At 38.9% G+C, this 20964-nt stretch overlaps 3 protein-coding genes across 3 annotated transcripts; all 3 read right to left on the bottom strand.

Moving 5' to 3' along the window:
- Positions 1-1292: 1292 nt before the first annotated feature.
- Positions 1293-2289, bottom strand: LOC140942332 (melanocyte-stimulating hormone receptor-like). The gene has a single exon (XM_073391291.1). The coding sequence runs from the start codon at positions 2287-2289 to the stop codon at positions 1351-1353; it is 939 nt and encodes a 312-aa protein (XP_073247392.1). The 3' UTR covers positions 1293-1350.
- A 5094-nt stretch (positions 2290-7383) lies between these two features.
- Positions 7384-8346, bottom strand: LOC140940093 (melanocyte-stimulating hormone receptor-like). Its single transcript, XM_073388981.1, has one exon. The coding sequence runs from the start codon at positions 8344-8346 to the stop codon at positions 7408-7410; it is 939 nt and encodes a 312-aa protein (XP_073245082.1). The 3' UTR covers positions 7384-7407.
- Positions 8347-18447: 10101 nt separating this feature from the next.
- On the bottom strand, positions 18448-19438 carry LOC140942149 (melanocyte-stimulating hormone receptor-like). Its single transcript, XM_073391118.1, has one exon. It carries the CDS (start codon positions 19384-19386, stop codon positions 18448-18450), a length of 939 nt encoding a protein of 312 aa, XP_073247219.1. The 5' UTR covers positions 19387-19438.
- Between the last annotated feature and the right edge of the window lie 1526 nt (positions 19439-20964).

Genomic DNA, 20964 nt, shown 5'->3' with positions numbered 1-20964 from the left:
CGGATGTTAAAAAGCTGCAGTGAGTCAGAAAACAGTACGCACTTCTTTGTCGGGCCAGACAGGGGTTACGAGAAGTTTTGTAGTGTTCAAAGCTAACTTCGAACTATGATGCAGCCTGCATGTGCCATGCAGGCTCGGGTGAAACGAACTGGACGGAAGACTTTTAATTAATGGCTTTTTATGTTGCCCGTACATTAAAAGCTTGACGTATGAGTAATTTGCCAGAAAATTCCATTAACACAAACTGTTAAGTTTATAAACTTGAGTTATCATCGAATCACTTTCCCGCCCAGGCGAGCGTTATATGCATTATTAACCAACTTGAGATCAGATGGCCGAAAAAAGGTACAATTAATGATAGCATAAACGGTTTTAATTTTTGTGCCTGGTATGGGAAGCAACTAAGTGAAAAACTTCGTAAATGCTTTAAACCATAGCGGAAAGAAACTTCGGCTAGTAGTAGGGTATATAAAAATTTGTGCGCTGACTGCTTTTCCACTGCTCCCACACCCTTCGCGTGTCTCCCTCGGGCGCGCCTTTTCTTTCTTTCGCCCAATACTTCAAAGCGCCTGCTACGCAGGCTAGGAATGATTAGGAATGATTCCGAGGTCCAAAACACGAACGTGCTCCACTCCCGGGTTTCACAACTTGACAATCCATCTACTATCACCTACATAATATCAGACAAATAAGAAAGTTCTTGACGCCTGCTTTCACCAAACGGCGCATTGTACAAGGCGTGATCATGGCACCCATTTATAATTGCAACGGTATTCTCTATGGTGTACCAGCTGTGCATCTTTCCAAATTGCAACGTCTTCAGAATTCCGCAGCGCGACTTATCACCCATGGACCCAGATACTTTCACATTACCCTAGTGCTACTTGCACTGCATTGGTTACCGGTGAAGTTCCGAATTTGCCATAAAACCGCTGTGATTTCTTTCAAGGCTATTCACAATCCGGGGCCTGCGTATTTAAGTAATCTCATAAATATGAAACGATGTTCTTGCTCTAACCTGCGGAGTAATGTGGGCTTTATTTTGCAAGACCCCATCGCTAAGTTCAAATGCACTTTTGGGCACAGATCATTTACTGCAGCTGCTCCAAAGATATGGAAGGGTTTACCGGACCATATTAGGAAAGAGAATGATTTTGGATATTATTAAGAGGCACTATTTTAAAGAGGCCTAAAGCGACCTGTCTTGAGCTATCGTGCTATCGTTTTAGATTCTCGCTATGCTAAAGCAAGTTTGACTAACTAAACGGCAGTTGATAAGACATGACAAAAGGAAACGAGTACTATGTAGTGATTTATCAGTATGATTTTTCAGCTGAAAAGCATAATAAACTAACTCGATCGACAGAAGAGTTGCCTTAATGTTTCTTTCACAGCTTGTCTTACTTCACTGATCTTCCAACAGTACAGCAAGGGATTTAAAGACGAGTTTAAGTACACTAAAGTAGCTGTAAAATGCCGAGCACGATATGCGGATATAGGTATCCCTCTTTGAGGCGTCAAAGCGACCGCTATAGTAAACGGCAGATAACAAGCAACAAATGTTCCCTGCACCCACAGTGCACTATACACTGCTTTTCTGTATCGAGCTAGGTTCAGTGGAATTTCTTGGCTCGGTTGTCTTTGATCAACATAGTTCTGAAAATGAATTTGGTGATGACGCAGAGTACACAAAATTTTTGTGTAAGCGAAGATTATAGTAACTAGACACAAAGCTGCAACTATGTGTTGATACCATGTGGTTATAAATAGATTCCAAATAATAGTAGATGCACCAACGATGGACAAAATCCAAAAACCTATCACAGTTATACTCGTTCTTCTCAAAGTTACAACTTGTCTGTATCTGAGCCCCAGCAACAAGGCGAGAAGTCTGTCCACGCTTATCGCAGTCACTGTTAATAAAGATACTGCACACAAAGTATAACCTGAGAAAGCTGCTGTCCGAAAAGAATAATAGCAAATATCCCATCTCCCTTTCAAGACAGAAGTCCAATTTGTCAAATACAAAGGCTCCACAATAATACCAACACAGAGATCAGTTATCGCCAGGTTACGATACAGAAGTTTGGACGGCGGATGAAGTGAAGTTTCCTTGTGTAGGGCAAATAGGATCAGAGTGTTCCCCAGAAATGCAGTGATGGAAAGAAAAATATTTATAGCTGAGAGAAAGATAAGCTCGGTATCTACACCTCTAACAAACTCCACCGCGCAGAACAGTTCTATGAATGTTTTCTGGTTTTCATCTTCAGTAAAGTTTGTCAGTGCCATATTTCTCTGTGATGAAACGAGGTGTACGTGAGGGCTTTATTTAGTATTGCTCTTTTGGATTGAGTGGTGTGTTATTGATGATTCGCACACCATTTTCAATATGCAAATACACTCTTTTTTTCTATAAGAATATAATTTCTAAGAATATCGAGGCTGAAGTTTGCGAAATCTTAAGAATACTTTAAGAATAAACCCCAGGCTGAGATTTTGAGAAAACTATAATTATGTGTGGTGAAAATCTGTAAATACAATTATAACAACAACAATTTATTCCTTTCCTTAAACGGCAAATCTAGCTAATTATATTTAACAAAACTATAACTGATACCCCAATATACATATTCTAAAACGGAAATGTCATAAGCTATTAGGTAAGTGACGGCTTTATTCAGTCATCACTTAATTTAGTTGGGTGGAAAGGATATGATTCGCCCACCGCCGGGGGGGCGGGGGGGGGGGGGGGGGGAGAGGGAGGATGGTGTGTATCACTCATAACGCAAGGTTGGATCCGCGGTAATTCTTCTGGCTCCAGTAGTTTAAAAGGTGGATAGCGCTATTCGGTGGATAATTCTCTATCCAGTGGATTTCCCAAATACTTATCCGCTGGATAGTGATTTATCCAATGGTTAGCGCTATCCAGCTTTGGAACAACTGGGGCCGGGTGTTTTCATTAATAGAAACCTTAAGATTGAGGTTTGGTCATCTTACTGCAAACGACAAACTGCTTTTTGCGCTCAACGGTTTCACGTTACTTGTCTGCCCTTATTAGGTGCTTATGATTCGCCGGTGGTAGCTCGCGGCTGCAATGTTTGTTTTCATTCAATCATCCACTTACTTCTATTTTAGCTAAGAAATTGCCTTCAAAATTGTTTGAACTATTTTTGACATAGAATTCGATAATCAAAAAGGAAAAGAGCTCTAAACAGTCATATTTCTTCTTATTAAACGTGGAATTGTGATGTTTTAGGATGCAAAAAACCTTGAGATAAACCACTTATCTCCGGTGCGTGGTCTAATCGTACAAACGTGAACCTCAAACCGCAAATCTGACGACAAGGCCCTGGTCACGTGAGTTCTTGACGTTTGCGGTTCACGGGAACTGCCGAAAAACTGTGCGCGCGTCTTTGTCGGGCCAGACAAAATTCCCGGTGGTTCAGAAACGTTTTGTTGTTGTTCAAGATAACCTAGAACTATGATGTAGCCTATCGGCCAGGCTCAGGTGACTAACTCGACGTGCGATTTTAATGACTTTTCATGTTGCCTGTCTATTGCGAGCTTGACGTTCCACACCTTATATTGCGTTAATTTGGCAGAAAATTTTAATAACTGAAGAGAGAACACAAGCTCCGAAGTTTACAAGCTTGAGCCATCACCATTTTCCCAGGCGAGCGTTATATGCGTTAATAACCAACTTGAGGTCAAATGGCTGTAAAAAGGTATAATCGTGATGGCAACAACGGTTTTAATTTTCTTCTCTGTTATGGGAGGCAAAAAGTGAAACAGCTCGTAAATGCTTAAAACCATATCGGAAAAAAACCCCGGCTAGTAGTAGGGTATAATTAAAATTTGCATGTCCGCTGACTGCCATTTCACTGCACTGTAACTAGTCGAATGTTCTACGCAGTATTTCCCCACAGTGTCTATATTGTGTGAATTAATTATTTAAGCGCTTGGTAACTTCATTCTTTACAGTGTTAACCAAAAGCAAAGCAGGTGATGTATTTACTTAAATCTTCAAATAGAGAGAAAACAACCCTAAGTTGGATTAAAGCTCGTGCATTAATTTCGTATCAGTTGTGCCCACGCGCGTTTAAGACATGCCGCTTTTATTTTGATCAAACACACTATAGATTTTACATGAGGCAGTCAGGGCAGTCAGGGTTAGAAGAGAGCAGGCAAGCCAAGGCACAGCTTAAAAAGTACAGTGATTAACATAAAAAAGGCTATTCACTTATTAGTATCCAGGAAGGACTATACAATTTATTATCATATGAAAAAAGAACTGACTAGACACTTACAAGTATAAGGAATGCACTTATGCGTATTAATAAAAGGAAGGCAAGGTATATCTATGCTGAAGGTATACTACTTCGTTCCACTCAAAGATACAACTTGTCTGTATCTTAGCCCTAGCAACAAGGCGAGAAGTCTGTCCACCATTATTGCGGTCAGTGTTAATAATGACACTGAACATAAAGGATAACCTAAAACGTCGTCTGCCAAATTGGCGTGATATCAAATATCCCATCTTTCTTTCACAACAGAAGTCTAATAAGTCACAACGAAAAGTTTATAAACAGTGCATTTCACTATTGTCCGCATGGATGGGTGCCCGTAAGTGGGTTGAATTTGGAGAAAATGTTAATGCTTTCCTCAGGGACAAAGGAAACTGTCCGTTATCAGAACGAGGTGTTTGTATTAAACTGGTGTCCGTAAAACGGGGTTTGAATGTTTTGTCATCTCGCTTAATTTATCAGGTAAAAATGACTCTTTGTTAAGTGAACTGAGCCAGTAACATCCCATGAAACAACAAAAATGTACTATAATTTTTGTACTGATCACGTTGGTTAAAATTTGTTTTATTATTAATTTTACGTACAATAAACTCAAGCAAATACATTTGAAGTCAGTTATTATGATGACTCTCCCCTGGGATGTATAAAGAGGGGGGAATGAAGGGGGAGGGGGGGGGGGTAATAAAAACCGCTCTTTCCGCCAAAGACTGATCCTTTGGAGGCGCCATAGACATTAAGTATTACACGTGTATAATTCGTTTTAAGATCAGTCTTGGAGTGTTGTTGGCACTGAAGAAATTTAAGTTGAAAACCTTAGTAAACTAACTCGATCGACAGAATAGTTGCCTTAACGTTTCTTTTACAGTTTGCCTTACTTCTCTGACTGATCTTCACCAGTAGAGCAACGGGTTTAATGACGAGTTTAAATAAAGTAAAAAAAATAGTAAATTGTCTAATGAACGACGTATACCGATAAAGTCATCCCTCGTTGAGGTGTCAAAGCTACTCCTATACCATACGGCAGGTATCAAACAACCAATGTTTTTGCACCCACAGTGCACTGTATACCGCCTTTCGGTATCGAGCTATGTTCAGTGTGATTGCTTGGCTTGGTTGTCCTTGAGCAACATGGTTCTGAACATCTGCAGCAATGGACAGAAAATATTAAGAGCTGAAAGAAACATAAGCTCGATTGCCACCTACATAAATTCCACCGAGCAGAATAGTTCTGTGAATATTTTCTGGTTTTCATCTTCTGTATCGTTTGTCTCAGCCATATTCATCTGCGATGAAATGAGGCGCAAGTGAGGGCTTTATTTAAATATCGCTCTTTTAATTTGGGCGGAAAGTGATATGATTCTCACAAGTCTATCACTAATAACTTAAGGCTGTTTATATCATTATCATCGTGTTTCTGTCAGCTGATGTTAAAAAGCTGCAGTCAGTCAGAAAAGAGTACGCACTTCTTTGTCGGGCGAGACGTGGGTTCAGAGAAGTTTTGTAGTGTTCAAAGCTAACTTCAAACTATGATGCAGCCTGCATGTGCCATGCAGGCTCAGGTGAAACGAACTGTACGAAGATTTTTAATTAATGGCTTTTCATGTTGCCTGTACATTAAAAGCTTGACGTATGAGTAATTTGGCAGAAAATTCCAATAACACGAACTGTTAAGTTTATAAACTTAAGTTATCATCGAATCATTTTCCCGCCCAGGCGAGCGTTATATGCATTATTAACCAACTTGAGGTCAGATGGCCGAAAAAAGGTATAATTAATGATACCAACAACGGTTTTAATTTTTGTGCCTGTTATGGGAAGCAACTAACTGAAAAACTTCGTAAATGCTTAAAACCATAGCGGAAAGAAACCTCGGCTAGTAGTAGGGTATATAAAAATTTGTGCGCTGACTGCTTTTCCACTACTCCCTCACCCCTCGCGTGTCTCCCTCGCGCGCGCCCGTTCTTTCTTTCGCCCACTACTTCCAAGCGCCTGCTACACAGGCTAGGAATGATTAGGAATGATTCCGAGGTCCAAAACACGAACGTGTTCCGACTCCCGGGTTTCGCGACTTGTTAATCAATCTGTTATCACCTGCATAATATCAGATAAATTAGGAAATTCTTGACGCCTGCTTCCACCAAACGGCTTGTATAAGGCATGATCATGGCATGAATTTATTATTGCAACGGTCTTCTCTATGGTGTACCAGCTGTGCATCTTTCCAAATTGCAACGTCTTCAGAATTCCGCAGCGCGACTTAACACCCATACACCCAGATACTTTCACATTACCCTTGTGCTGCTTGCACTGCATTGGTTACCGGTGAAGTTCCGAATTTGCCATAAAATCGCTGTGATCTCTTTCAAGGCTATTCACAATCCGGGGCCTGCGTATTTAAGTAATCTCATAAATATTAAACGATGTTCTTGCTCTAACCTGCGGAGTAATGTGGGCGTTATTTTGCAAGACCCCATCGCTAAGTTCAAATGCACTTTTGGGGACAGATCCTTTACTGCAGCTGCTCCAAAGATATGGAACGGTTTACCGGACCATATTAGGAAAGAGAATGATTTTGGATATTATTAAGAGGCACTATTTTAAAGAGGCCTAAAGCGACCTGTCTTGAGCTATCGTGGTTTTTTAATTTCTACTTTAATCTTCTGTTTTTACTTCTCACTTGTTATGAGTTATGCTAAATTGCCTATTAGGAAGGAAATGTAACAACTGCTTAAGCTTTAGTATATAGAGAGTATGTAATATATCTTTTGTTTTAGTCTTATTCTAGTGTTAAGCGCATTTGATCATATTTTTCAATGTTAAAATGCGCAATAAAAGCAATGAATATTATTATTACTATTATTATTATTGCAACGGAAGTCGTCACGATTGTTATCCCCAGTTTCCTCGGTCTCCGCTAGGAACCTCTGGGACCATGGCTGACCACTTGAGGAAGATCGACGGAAAAAAAACGGCTGAAGTTTTAGATTCTCGCTCTGCTAAAGCAAGTTTGACCAATCAAACCGCAGTTGATAAGACATGACAAAGGAAAACGAGTACTTGTGTTATTTAACAGTGTGATTTTTCAGCTGAAAAGCATAATAAACTAACTCGATCTACAGAAGAGTTGCCTTAATGTTTCTTTTACAGCTTCTCTTACTTCACTGATCTTCCAACTGTAAAGCAGGGGATTTAAAGACGAGTTTAAGTAAACTAAAGTAGCCGTAAAATGCCAAGCACGATATGCAGATATAGGTATCCCTCTTTGAGGCATCAAAGCGGCCGCTATAGTAACCGGCAGATAACAAACAACAAATGTTCCCTGCACCCACAGTGCACTGTAGACTGCCTTTCTGTATCGAGCTATGTTCAGTGGAATTGCTTGGCTCGGTTGTCCTTGAGCAACATGGTTCTGAAAATGAATTTGGTTATGACGCAGAGTACAGAAAATTTTTGTGTAAGCGAAGATTGTAGTGACTAGACAAAAAGCTGCAACCATGTATTGATACCATGTGAAAATAAGTAGATTCCAAATAAAAGTAGACGCACCAACGATGGACAAAATCCAAAAACCTATCACAGTCATACCCGTTCTTCTCAAAGTTACAACTTGTCTGTATCTGAGCCCCAGCAACAAGGCGAGAAGTCTGTCCACGCTTATTGCCGTCAATGTTAATGCAGACACTACACACAAAGTATCAGCTGAGAAAGCTGCTGTCCGAAGTGAATAATAGCAAATATCCCATCTTTCTTTCACGACAGAAGTCCAATTTGTCACATACAAAGGCTCCACAATGATACCAACACAGAGATCAGTTATCGCCAGGTTACGATACAGGAGTTTGGACGGCGGATGAAGTGAAGTTTCCCTGTGTAGAGCAACTAGGATCAGAGTGTTCCCCAGAAATGCAGTAATGGAAAGAAAAATATTTAGAGCTGAAAGAAATATAAGCTCGCTATCTACACCTCTAATAAACTCCGCCGAGCAGAACAGTTCTATGAATGTTTTCTTGTTTTCATCTTCAGTTAAGTTTGTCAGTGCCATATTTCTCGGATGTGATCGATGAAACGAGGTGTACGTCAGGGCTTTATCATGATTTACATATCGCTCTTTTAGATCAGTTGAGTGGAAAGTAATATTGATGATTCGCAGTCTGCAGAAAACAGTACGCACGTCTTACCTGTCCATTGCAAGGTTGACGTATAGCAACTTAGTGTACATTACAGGTGAGTGTCATATGCATTATTAACCAACTTGAGGCAGATAGCCGAAAAGCGGTATAATTAATTAGTGATAGCAAAAATGGTTTTGATTTTATGTTTTTGTTATGGGAGACAACTAAGTGAAAAACTTCTTAAATGCTAAAAACCATTCCGGAAAGAAACCTCGGCTTCTATTAGTATAGGGTATATTAATATTTGTCCGCTGACTGCCATTTCACCGCATTACATTTACTTGCAAGCTATTCTCGCAAGTACGTGATTTCCATAATAATACACAGCTGTTTTAATACGGTCGACTCCTGGCAACCCTCTATAACTCGAACTTCCCGCTAACTCGGGGCAATTTTCATTTCCCTTCAGATCGTTTTCTATATAATTTTACCCACAATAACTCGAACTCCCGATAATTCGAACTTGTTTCTATTTCCCTTGAAGGTTCCAATTATCAGGAGTCGATCGACTGTCATTTCCCATATCTATATTGTGCAAACTAATACTAATATATAATTATCTGAGCGCATGGTGACTTAATTCGTAGTTCTTCCTGTTTTCCTGAATTATTGCACTGTTAACCAAAAGCAAAGCAGGTGATGTCTTTGACTTGGTTATAACTTAAAGCTTCAAATAGACAGAAATCAACGTAAAAACCTTAATTAGGCTGGATTGTGACACGTGTATTGATCTTGTATCAGTTGTTCCCACGCGCTACTTTCAAGACAGGGAGTCCAATCAATCCGCCCATACATGTTCAATTACCTGAGCTCAATTTTCGGCTTTACTATAAGCGAACAACTAACGTTTCTAGGAAAACCCACGGAACTAAATACCATTTTTGTAGCACTACATAATTTTTTTTTTTTTTTTTAGGGAACTGAGATCTATTAGCTTCCTCTCCCTCTCCCCTGTAGATGCGTACTTAGTTACGTTCTAGACCCCTGACAGTTCTCATATTTCTTCGAACTTAATAATCAACAGCTTTGCCATCCTCTGAGCAGAGCCTCTTTTTCGCTTCTACTTGATCGAGGAAGAGCTAGAGAAAAAGAGGCTTTGCCCGAATCGCGTCAAAGAACGTTTGGACTAGTCAATCACGTTTTCCCTCGTCAAACTGGTTTTTCTAATGCGAGCATTCGTTTCAGTTGATAAACCTCTGATCATAACTGAGCCTGCTGTACTCAGCGTACGGCTTTAGGCCTGTGTTCGGAACTGTATCCTAGCAACGATCAGCGCATGGTCAAAAAGATCTTACTCAAATGGTGCAGTCTTTCTAGAATACGCTAAAATCAAGCAAGCGAAAGAAAGACTCTGCTGGTAGGATGCGTCCTTGGGGATACAAGAATGGGTAAATTCCACTTCTCCTCTTTTTTCCCGTACGGTATTGTTTACGAGAAGAACCTTCTCTTTGGTGATTGTCCGCTAGTTCACCACACACATTTCCCTGCTTCATAACCAGGCGCATAAGGGAACATGGAAAGGTTTCAGGTTAACGCAAAGGTCAAACGTACACTGTAATTTTCAGGGAGTTATAATAACTCCTCTAGTGGGGCTAATTTAACTCCTTACAGTGGAGTTATTTTTCGTGGAGTTACTTTAACTCCAAAAAGGAGTTTAAAGAACTCTTTTTCAGGAGTAAAAGTGACCCCAGATATTGAGGAGTTAAAATAACCCCAAAAAAGGAGTTATCCTGTACCTAAAATTTTTACTCCACTTTCAGAGTTAAATTAACTCCAAAAAGAGTAAAAACAACCCATGTCAGGAGTACAAATAACCCCATTTCGGAGTAATTTTAACTCCAGAGTGGGAGTAAAAAGAACTCTTTTTCAGGAGTAAAAATGACCCCAAATTCGGAGTTAAATTAGGAGTTAAAATAACCCCAAAAAAGGGGTTATCCTGTACCTAAAATGTTTACTCCATTTTTGGAGTTATAATAACTCCCTAAAAATTACGGTGTACAGTCCACAATGTGGAAGGGGTTATGATCTAAAGAACGAGTTATATAGATGCATTAGTGACTGGGCAAGTCTCCCCAATCTTTTAAGGAAAGCCATACCATGGAAAATTTTAAAGCGCAACCTAAGAGCCAAATATTTTAGTCGAAAGCCTTTGTATTTGAATGATAGTTAATCTTTTAGTTTGGTTGTATATTTTTTTTACTTAGCCTTTCTTTTAGTTGTTTAGCCTTCTTGCCCTTTTAACTTTTTATCCGTTAACTTTTTATATTTGAGCAATAGTTAAATTTTTAAGACTGATTGGAATTAGTAGTTCTCATATTTTTTAATCTGGGTGTGGACCTCCCTGAAAACCACTAAATGTGACTAGAGCTTCCTCTGTAAAGATTATTTCATATTATTATTACTGATTTTATAAAATAACTAAGTAAAGATAGTACGCGCGTTCTGATTGGACAAAAACTTATGGTTTATTGTGCCGGTAAACTCATAGTTTTACTCAAAGTTATTTGATAAAAAGCAATAGTGATAGCATTAAGCAATAGACCACACTTTCTATGGGTTTACCGGCATGATAACCCACTTGGGATGTTCGGAGAACATTCGAAAAGCTTGTAAATCACTCGCCTTCGGCTGGTGATTTACAAACTTTTCTCGTGTTCTCCCAACATCCCGCGTGGGTTATTACGCCGGTAAACCCATAGAAAGTGTGGTCAATTGCTTAATGCTATCATTATTAAAAAGAAGCGGGGTTTGAATGTTTTGTCATCTCTCTAAATTTATCAGATAAAAATGACTCTTCGTTAAGTGAACTGAGCCAGTAAAATCCCATGAAACAACAAAAATGTACTTTAATTTTTGTACTGATCACGTTAGTTAAAACTTGTTTTGTTGTTAACTTTACGTACAATAAACTCAAGCAAATACATATGAATTCATTTATTAAGATTACTTTTCCCTGAGATGTATAAAAGAGGGGGGATAGTGGAGGGGGGTTAATAAATACCGCTCTTTCTGCCAAAGACTGAACCTTTTGAGGCGCAATAGACATTAAATATTATACATGTGTATGATTCGTTTTAAGGACAGTCTAGTGTTTTTGGCACTGAGGAATTTTAAGTTGAAAACCATAGTAAACTAACTCGATCGACAGAATAGTTGCCTTAACGTTTTTTTTTACAGCTTGCCTTACTTCCCTGATCTTCCAACAGTACATGAACGGGTTTAATGACGAGTTTAAATAGAGTAAAGAAACAGTAAATCGTCTAACGAGGTATACCGATAAAGTCATCCCTTGTTGAGGTGTCAAAGCTACCACTATACCAAACGGCAAATAACATGCAACCAATGTTCCCTGCACCCACATTGCACTGTACACCGCCTTTCCGTATCGATCTATGTTCAGTGTGATTGCTTGGCTCGGTTGTCCTTGAGCAACATGGTTCTGAACATGAATTCGATTATGACGCAGAGAAAAGAAAATTTTTTCGTAAGCGAAGATTGTGGTGATTAGACGCAGAGCTAAAATTATGTATTGACACCATGAAGTTAAAAGACGATTCCAAAAGATAGTAGATGCACCGACGATGGAAAAAATCCATAAATTAATTACAGTTATACATGTTTTTCTATAAGTTACAACTTGTCTGTATCTGAGCCCAAGCAACAAGGTGAGAAGTCTGTCCACACTTATTGCAGTCAGTGTTACTAAAGACACTACACACAAAGTATAACCTGAGAAAACTTCTGCAAAATGTGAGTAATGGCAAATATCCCATCTTTCCTTTACAACAGAAGTCAAATAAGTCACAGCCAAAGGATCCAAAATGATACCAACACAGAGATCAGTTATCGCTAGGTTACGATACAGAAGTTTGGACGGCGGATGAAGTGAAGTTTCCTTGTGTAGGGTAACTAGGATCAGAGTGTTCCCCAGAAATGCAGTAATGGAAAGAAAAATATTAAGAGCTGAAAGAAATATAAGCTCGCCATCTACACCTCTGATAAATTCCGCCAAGCAGAACAGTTCCATGAATGTTTTCTGGTTTTCATCTTCAGTAACGTTTGTCTGAGCCATATTCATCTGCGATGAAATGAGGTGCAAGTGAGGGCTTTATTTAAATATCACTCTTTTAATTTTGAGGGAAAGTGATATGATTCTCACAAGTTTATCACTAATAACTTAAGGCTGTTTATATAAATATCATCGTGTATCTGTCAGCTTATGGTAAAAAGCTGCAGTCAGTCAGAAGACAGTACGCACTTTTTTGTCGGGCTAGACGGGGTTTTAGAAAAGTTTAATTTGTAGTTGTTCAAGCCAACTTCGAACTATGATGCAGCCTGCATGTGCCAGGCTCAGGTGAAACGAACTGGACGGAAGATTTTAATGGCTTTTCATGTTGTCTGTCCATTAAAAGCTTGACGTATGAGTAATTTGACAGAAAATTCCATTAACACAAACTGTTAAGTTTATAAGCTTGAGTCATCATCGAATCATTTTCCCGCTCAGGCGAGTGTTATATGCATTATTAACCAACTTGCGGTCAGATAGCGGAAAAAAGGTATAATTAGTGATAGCAACAATGGTTTTAAGTTTTGTGCCTGTTATGTGAGGCAACTAAGTGAAAAACTTCGTAAATGCTTAAAATTCACACCAGAAAGAATCCTCGGCTAGTAGTAGGGTATATTAAGATTTGTCCGCTCACTGCCATTTCACTGCACTGCATCTACTTTCAAGAGTTTTTCCCAATATCTATACTGTGTAAACTAATTATCTAAGGGCATGGCAATTTAATTCTCTTCCTGTTTTACTGAATTATTGCAATACTAAGCAAAAGCAAAGCAGGTGATGTTATTATTTGCTTATAACTTAAAGCTTCAAATGGACAGAAAACAAACCTTATTATAATATGACTCGTGCATTAATTTTGTATCGGTTGTTCCCACGCGCTACTTTTAAGACATGGAGTCCAATCAATCCGCCCAGATATGTTCAATTGCCTGAGCCCTGTTTTCGGCTTTGTTATAAGCGAATAACAAACATTTCTAGAAAAACCTAAGGAAATAAACGCCATTTTTTTAGAACTATATACATAAGGAACTGAGATCTATTAATTTCCTCTCCCTCTCCCCTGTAGATGCGTACTTAGTTACGTTCTAGACCCCTGACAGCTCTTATATTTCCTCGAACTTAATAATCATCGGCTCTGCCATCCTGTGAGCAGAGCCTCTTTTCCCTTCTACTTGATCGAGAAAGAGCTAGTCCTGCCAAGTATGAAGACAAGAAGCCTTAACAGTCTAAACATACCAACTTGTTTGGTTTACACCGGGGGGTGCACTCCCTTATTTGGCCTAGAGGGGTATGTGCCCCTGAACAGGGTATAGTTATCAGGGTCTTTAGTCTTAAACATGGTACACAATTTCACTATTTAGCGTCTTGGACAGGGTGTTTTTTTGTATCCGAAGCCTTTTAAAGAGTGTGGATGGAGTTGACGGTGAGCGGTCTTTATATGTGGTGCCAACAATTTCTTCCACCAAAAGTTGTAGCTCCATGATTTCAGTTTGAGAAAATTACTCAATTCTGTATGCAAAACGAAATGAATCAGAGTTATTAAATAAAGTCTCTTGTCTTAGGGCCTGTTTACATGGAGTGGGGGACCCCGGTCTAGTGGGGTAGGTTTCTTTTGTTTTGTGTCCCCCAGAACTTGAAAACAAAAGAAACCAACCCCACTAGACCGGGGTCCCCCACTCCATGTAAACAGGCCCTTAGATGGGGTAGCGAAATGAACCATTTTCGTCTTAAACAGATGATTCAGATGCGTTTTTGCATGTGCCATAATGCTGGTTATTTCAAAAAAGCAAATCAACGCTATTCTTTTTTTTTAAATTCAGATTTTTAAAAAATGCTTCAAAAGTAGATAAACACGTAATGTTAAGTTATTTATTGTTGTTCAACAAACGTCTTGAATTTGATCCTTTTTAATCTCCATCCAAAATTCCCACGTGCAAGAGCCAAGCCAACTCGTTAAAAATTTGCAACATTTGCCTATTACCACAGAGAAAAACCTAACCTCAAATCACTGTCTTAAATTAAAAGGCCTAGGATTCAGTGTTTTGAAATAAATTGTCTTAACATTCTGCTGACATAGCATAGAAGCGTCAGCAGCGTTTGCCTCCTAGGTTTCTAGGCTCGTTGCGGGCACATAATTTACTAGACTTGTTACGATAATGCACCGCGGGCTATGAAACACAGATCATGCATCATTCTTCTCTGAAGCAACCTTAATTGAAATAGGTGTATACTGCTGTATACTAACAACACACAATTAGCTAAATACATGCAAGAAAGTGAGATCAACAGGAACAGACGATTTAAGAAAATATGATATTTCCTATGATTAATCACGTGTTCTTGTATTTCTACATAAAACCCAAATAACTAAGCACAGGGATCGAAACAGTTTTCCCACCTCTCTCTTTCGAGATATATGTTCCTTCCTTTTCGCCTCTTTTGTTACCTTTCTCCAATACCTTTCAACTAACGCACGCAAAAGGACGTCTCTCTTGCTACTTCTAGATTCGCAACAGTCTTTGGATAAACAAGAACGCTCTTAGTAGCGTTGAGTTTCGCTTGCTTGGAGCCCATGGGGCTTGGTGAAAAGTTTTGTTGTCAAAGGCGGTGGTGCTGTTATGCTACTTTTTCGTTTGGAATACAAAACGAGTGTCAATACTCAAAACGTTATTGCAAGGAGAGACATGCCGCACATCCGGCTTAGCTTCACACCACTGTGAAACTTTTGAAAACCTTTTACATATTGATATTGCTCCAGTGAGGAGAACTCTTTCGGGAAATTTACACCCAAAACATTGAACGATGATTTTTGTCAGTATAAATATGGTATATTGATATCGAGTCACTCTGAAATGAAATTACTGAGAGTGACCATTGACGAACATTTGAATTTTAGTAGGCATATTGGAGAGGTATGTAAAAACACATCTAGGAAGATTGGAGTTTTAATGAGGCTTAGAAACATGTTAACATTATCAGCCAAACTTAAGATTTTTATTTCTTTCATAATGCCTCAAATTACATACTGTCATACAGTGTGGCATTTCTGTCGGGCGTCGGATAGCAGAAAGATGAAGCGAGTACAAGAGCGAGCGTTAAGAGCCGTCTACTGCGATACGAGAAGTTCATACGATAAGCTCTTGAGAAAAGCTATACTCACGACACTAGCTATAGGCTGTCGCTGATTGCAGGATATAGCCATAATTATGTATAAGGCAAAGTACAATATATACCCTCCGTACATAAAGGACATTTTTAAGCTAGATAAACCTCGCTAAGGGCTCAGAAATTCTGGTGACATTTTTATCCCTCGATACAACACATAAACTCACGGGAGACATAGCCTGAGATACGTGGGCCCAGTAATATGGTCTCAACTAAGCAAGAATGTAAAAAACGCAGAATCAATTTACAGCTTTAAAAAGAAAATTCGTAAGGCAGATCTTGAAACAGAGGGCTGTAAAAACTGCTTTCTATGTTGTACATAAATGACATTTTCTAGACAAAAAGAACACCTCTTAATCAATAAGTATTATTTTATATGAAAAATCCGAATGCGTTTTCTCGACATTTTTTTAGGATGTATATTTTTGTAAATTTTATTCTTTGTAACTATTTTTTTATATTAATTAGTTAGAGCTGATAGTATTTTAATTTAGTGTCCCCTGTTAGTAGGCCTTACATGGCCAGCTAGAAGACCTGACACTGAAAAAAAGTTTATCATCATCATCATCATCATCATCATCATCAAATGAGGCGCAAGTGAGGGCTTTATTTAAATATCGCTCTTTTAATTTGAGCGAAAAGTGATATGATTCGCACAAGTTTATCACTAATAACTTAAGGCTGTTTATATCTTTATCATCGTGTTTCTGTCACCTGATGTTAAAAAGCTGCAGTGAGTCAGAAAACAGTACGCACTTCTTTGTCGGGCCAGACAGGGGTTCAGAGAAGTTTTGTAGTGTTCAAAGCTAACTTCAAACTATGATGCAGCCTGCATGTGCCATGCAGGCTCAGGTGAAACGAACTGGACGGAAGATTTTTAATTAATGGCTTTTCATGTTGCCTGTACATTAAAAGCTTGACGTATGAGTAATTTGGCAGAAAATTCCATTAACACAAACTGTTAGTTTTATAAGCTTAAGTCATCATCGAACCATTTTCCCGCCCAGGCGAGCGTCATATGCATTATATTAACCAACTTGAGGTCAGATAGCCGAAAAAAGGTATAAGTAATAATAGCAACAATGGTTTTAATTTTTGTGCCTGTTATGGGAAGCAACTAAGTGAAAAACTTCGTAAATGCTTAAAACCATAGCGGAAAGAAACTTCGGCTAGTAGTAGGGTATATAAAAATTTGTGCGCTGACTGCTTTTCCACTGCTCCCTCACCTCTCGCGTGTCTCCCTCGCGCGCGCCTTTTCTTTCTTTCGCCCACTACTTCCAAGCGCCCGCTACACAGGCTAGGAATGATTAGGAATGATTCCGAGGTCCAAAACACGAACGTGCTCCACTCCCGGGTTTCACAACTTGACAATCCATCTACTATCACCTACATAATATCAGACAAATAAGAAAGTTCTTGACGCCTGCTTACACCAAACGGCTCATTGTACAAGGCGTGATCATGGCACGCATTTATAATTTTCAACGTTCTTCTCTATGGTGTACCAGCTGTGTATCTTTCCAAATTGCAACGTCTTCAGAAATCCGCAGCGCGACTTATCACCCATACACCCAGATACTTACACATTACCCTAGTGCTGCTTCCACTGCATTGGTTACCGGTGAAGTTCCGAATTTGCTATAAAATCGCTGCGATCTCTTTCAAGGCTATTCACAATCTGGGGCCTGCGTATTTAAGTAATCTCATAAATATTAAACGATGTTCTTCCTCTAACCTGCAGAGTAATGTGTGCGTTATTTTGCAAGACCCTGTCGCTAAGTTCAAATGCACTCTTAGCTAGGGACAGAGATCATGTACTGCAACTGCTCCAAAGATATGGAACGGTTTACTGGACTACATTGGGAAAGAGAATGATTTTGGATATGTTTAAGAGACTCATTAAGACGCACTATTTTAAAGAGGCCTATAGCGCCCTGTCTTGAGCTATCTATGGTTTTTATTTTCTACTTTTATCTTCTATTTTTACTTCTTACTTGTTATGAGCTAAATTACCTATTAGGACGGAAATGTAACAAATGATTAAGCTTTAGTATATAGAGAGTAGGTAATATATCTTTTGTTTTAGTCTTATTCGAATGTTATGCGCATTTGATCATATTTTTCAATGTTAAAATGCGCAATAAAAGCAATGAATATTATTATTATTATTATTATTATTATTCTTTTTAACTTGTTTTTCCTTTTGATATCAGAGACGGATTGGTAATGACTTAATTTAAAACTCTGGACTGCCTGCAAGAGTTAGTGACCGCATCTGAGCCGCAAGGAATGTATTTGTGAAATCGTTATTGACACAGTGATTGCTACTTTTATCAATTTATACTATTCTTAATGTTATATAGTGCTTAATTCTTACTCCAAATATTTCTGTAAATTATGTACATATTTTTTAAAGTTGAATAAAATTATTATTTATTATTATTATTAATTATTATCATTGTTAATTATTATTATTATTATTATTATTATTATTATTACAACGGAAGTCGTCACGATTGTTATCCCCAGTTTCCTCGGTCTCCGCTAGGAACATCTGGGACCATGGCCGACCATTTGGGGAAGACCGACGAAAAAAAAAAAAAAACGGCTAAAGTTTCAGGTTCTCGCTTTGCTAAAACAAGTTCGCCTAATTAAACGTCAGTTGATAAGACATGGAAAAAGAAAACGAGTACTTGTAGTTATTTAAGAGTATGATTTTTCAGCTGAAAAGCATAATACACTAACTCGATCGACCGAAGAGTTGCCTTAATGTTTCTTTCACAGCTTGTCTTACTTCACTGATCTTCCAACAGTACAGCAAGGGATTTAAAGACGAGTTTAAATAAACTAAGGTAATCGTAAAATGCCAAGCACGATATGCAGATATAGGTATCCCTCTTTGAGGCATCAAAGCGACCGCTATAGTAAACGGCAGATAACAAACAACAAATGTTCCCTGTACCCACAGTGCACTGTAGACTGCCTTTCTGTATCGAGCTAGGTTCAGTGGAATTGCTTGGCTCGGTTGTCCTTGAGCAACATGGCTCTGAACATGAATTTGGTTATGACGCAGAGTACAGAAAATTTTTGTGTAAGCGAAGATTATAGTGACTACACAAAAAGCTGTAACTATGCGTAGATACCATGTGTTTATAAATAGACTCCAAATAATGGTAGATGCACCAACGATGGACAAAATCCAAAAACCTAACACAGTTATACTCATTCTTCCCAAAGTTACAACTTGTCTGTATCTGAGCCCCAGCAACAAGGCGAGAAGTCTGTCCACGCTTATTGCAGTCAATGTTAATGCAGACACTACACACAAAGTATAACCTGAGAAAGTTCCTGTCCGAAGTGAATAATAGCAAATATCCCATCTTTCTTTCACAACAGAAGTCCAATAAGTCACAGCCACTGGCTCCACAATGATACCAACACAGAGATCAGTTATCGCCAGGTTACGATACAGAAGTTTGGACGGCGGATGAAGTGAAGTTTCCTTGTATAGGGCAACTAGGATCAGAGTGTTCCCCAGAAATGCAGTGATGGAAAGAAAAATATTTATAGCTGAGAGAAAGATAAGCTCGCTATCTACAGCTCTAATAAACTCCACCGCGCAGAACAGTTCTATGAATGTTTTCTGGTTTTCATCTTCAGTAAAGTTTGTCAGTGCCATATTTCTCTGTGATGAAACGAGGTGTACGTGAGGGCTTTATTTAGTATTGCTCTTTTGGATTGAGTGGTGTGTTATTGATGATTCGCACATAATTTTCAATATGCTAATACACTCCTTTTCTCCATAAGAATATAATTTATAAGAATATCGAGGCTGAAATTTGCGAAATCTTAAGAATACTTTAAGAATAAACCCCAGGCTGAGATTTTGAGAAAGATATAATTTTGTGTGGTGAAAATCTGTAAATACAATTATAACAACAACAATTTATTCCTTTCCTTAAACGGCAAATCTAGCTAATTATATTTAACAAAACTATAACTGATACCCCAATATATTCTAAAACGGAAATGTCATAAGCTATTAGGTAAGTGACGACTTTATTCAGCCATCACTTAATTTAGTTGGGTGGAAAGGATATGATTCGCCCACCGCCGGGGGGGGAAGGGGGGGGGGGGGGGGGCGGTGTTTCTCACTTATAACGCAAGGTTGGATCCGCGGTAATTCTTCTGGCTCCAGTAGTTCAAAAGGTGGATAGCGCTATCTGATGGATAATTCTCTATCCAGTGGATTTCCCAAATACTTATCCGCTGAATAGTGATTTATCCAATGGATAGCGCTATCCAGCTTTGGAACAACTGGGGCCGGGTGTTTTCATTAATAGAAACCTTAAGATTGAGGTTTGGTCATCTTACTCCAAACGACAAACTGCTTTTTGCGCTCAACGGTTTCACGTTACTTGTCTGCCGTTATTAGGTGCTTATGATTTGCGGGTGGTAGCTCGCGGCTGCCATGTTTGTTTTCATTCAATCATCCACTTACTTCTATTTTAGCTAAGAAATTGCCTTCAAAATTATTTGAACTATTTTTGACATAGAATTCGATAATCAATAAGGAAAAGAGCTCTAGACAGTGTCTAGACAGTCATATTTCTTCTTATTAAACGTGGAACTGTGATGTTTTTGGATGCAAAAAACCTTGAGATAAACCACTTATCTCCGGTGCGTGGTCTAATCGTACAAACGTGAACCTCAAACCGCAAATCTGACGACAAGGCCCTGGTCACGTGAGTTCTTGACGTTTGCGGTTCACGGGAACTGCCGAAAAACTGTACGCGCGTCTTTGTCGGGCCAGACAAAATTCCCGGTGGTTCAGAAACGTTTTGTTGTTGTTCAAGCTAACCTAGAACTATGATGTAGCCTATCGGCCAGGCTCAGGTGACTGACTCGACGTGCGATTTTAATGACTTTTCATGTTGCCTGTCTATTGCGAGCTTGACGTTTCACACCTTATATTGCATTAATTTGACAGAAAATTTTAATAACTGAAGAGAGAACACAAGCTGCGAAGTTTACAAGCTTGAGCAATCACCATTTTCCCAGGCGAGCGTTATATGCGTTAATAACCAACTTGAGGTCAGATGGCTGTACAAAGGTATAGTCGTGATGGCAACAACGGTTATAATTTTCTTCTCTGTTATGGGGGGCAAAAAGTGAAACAGCTCGTAAATGCTTAAAACCATATCGTAAAAAAATCCCCAACTAGTAGTAGGGTATAATCAAAATTTGCATGTCCGCT

The sequence above is a fragment of the Porites lutea genome, chromosome 6 (assembly GCF_958299795.1).
Source record: "Porites lutea chromosome 6, jaPorLute2.1, whole genome shotgun sequence".
Lineage (NCBI taxonomy): Eukaryota > Metazoa > Cnidaria > Anthozoa > Scleractinia > Poritidae > Porites > Porites lutea.
This window is presented reverse-complemented; position numbering and strand designations above follow the sequence as displayed.

Excerpts from the sequence above, each read along its gene's own strand:
- LOC140942149 (XM_073391118.1), bottom strand. The coding sequence starts at position 19,386 with ATGGCACTGACAAACTTTACTGAAGATGAAAACCAGAAAACATTCATA.
- LOC140942332 (XM_073391291.1), bottom strand. The coding sequence starts at position 2,289 with ATGGCACTGACAAACTTTACTGAAGATGAAAACCAGAAAACATTCATA.
- LOC140940093 (XM_073388981.1), bottom strand. The coding sequence starts at position 8,346 with ATGGCACTGACAAACTTAACTGAAGATGAAAACAAGAAAACATTCATA.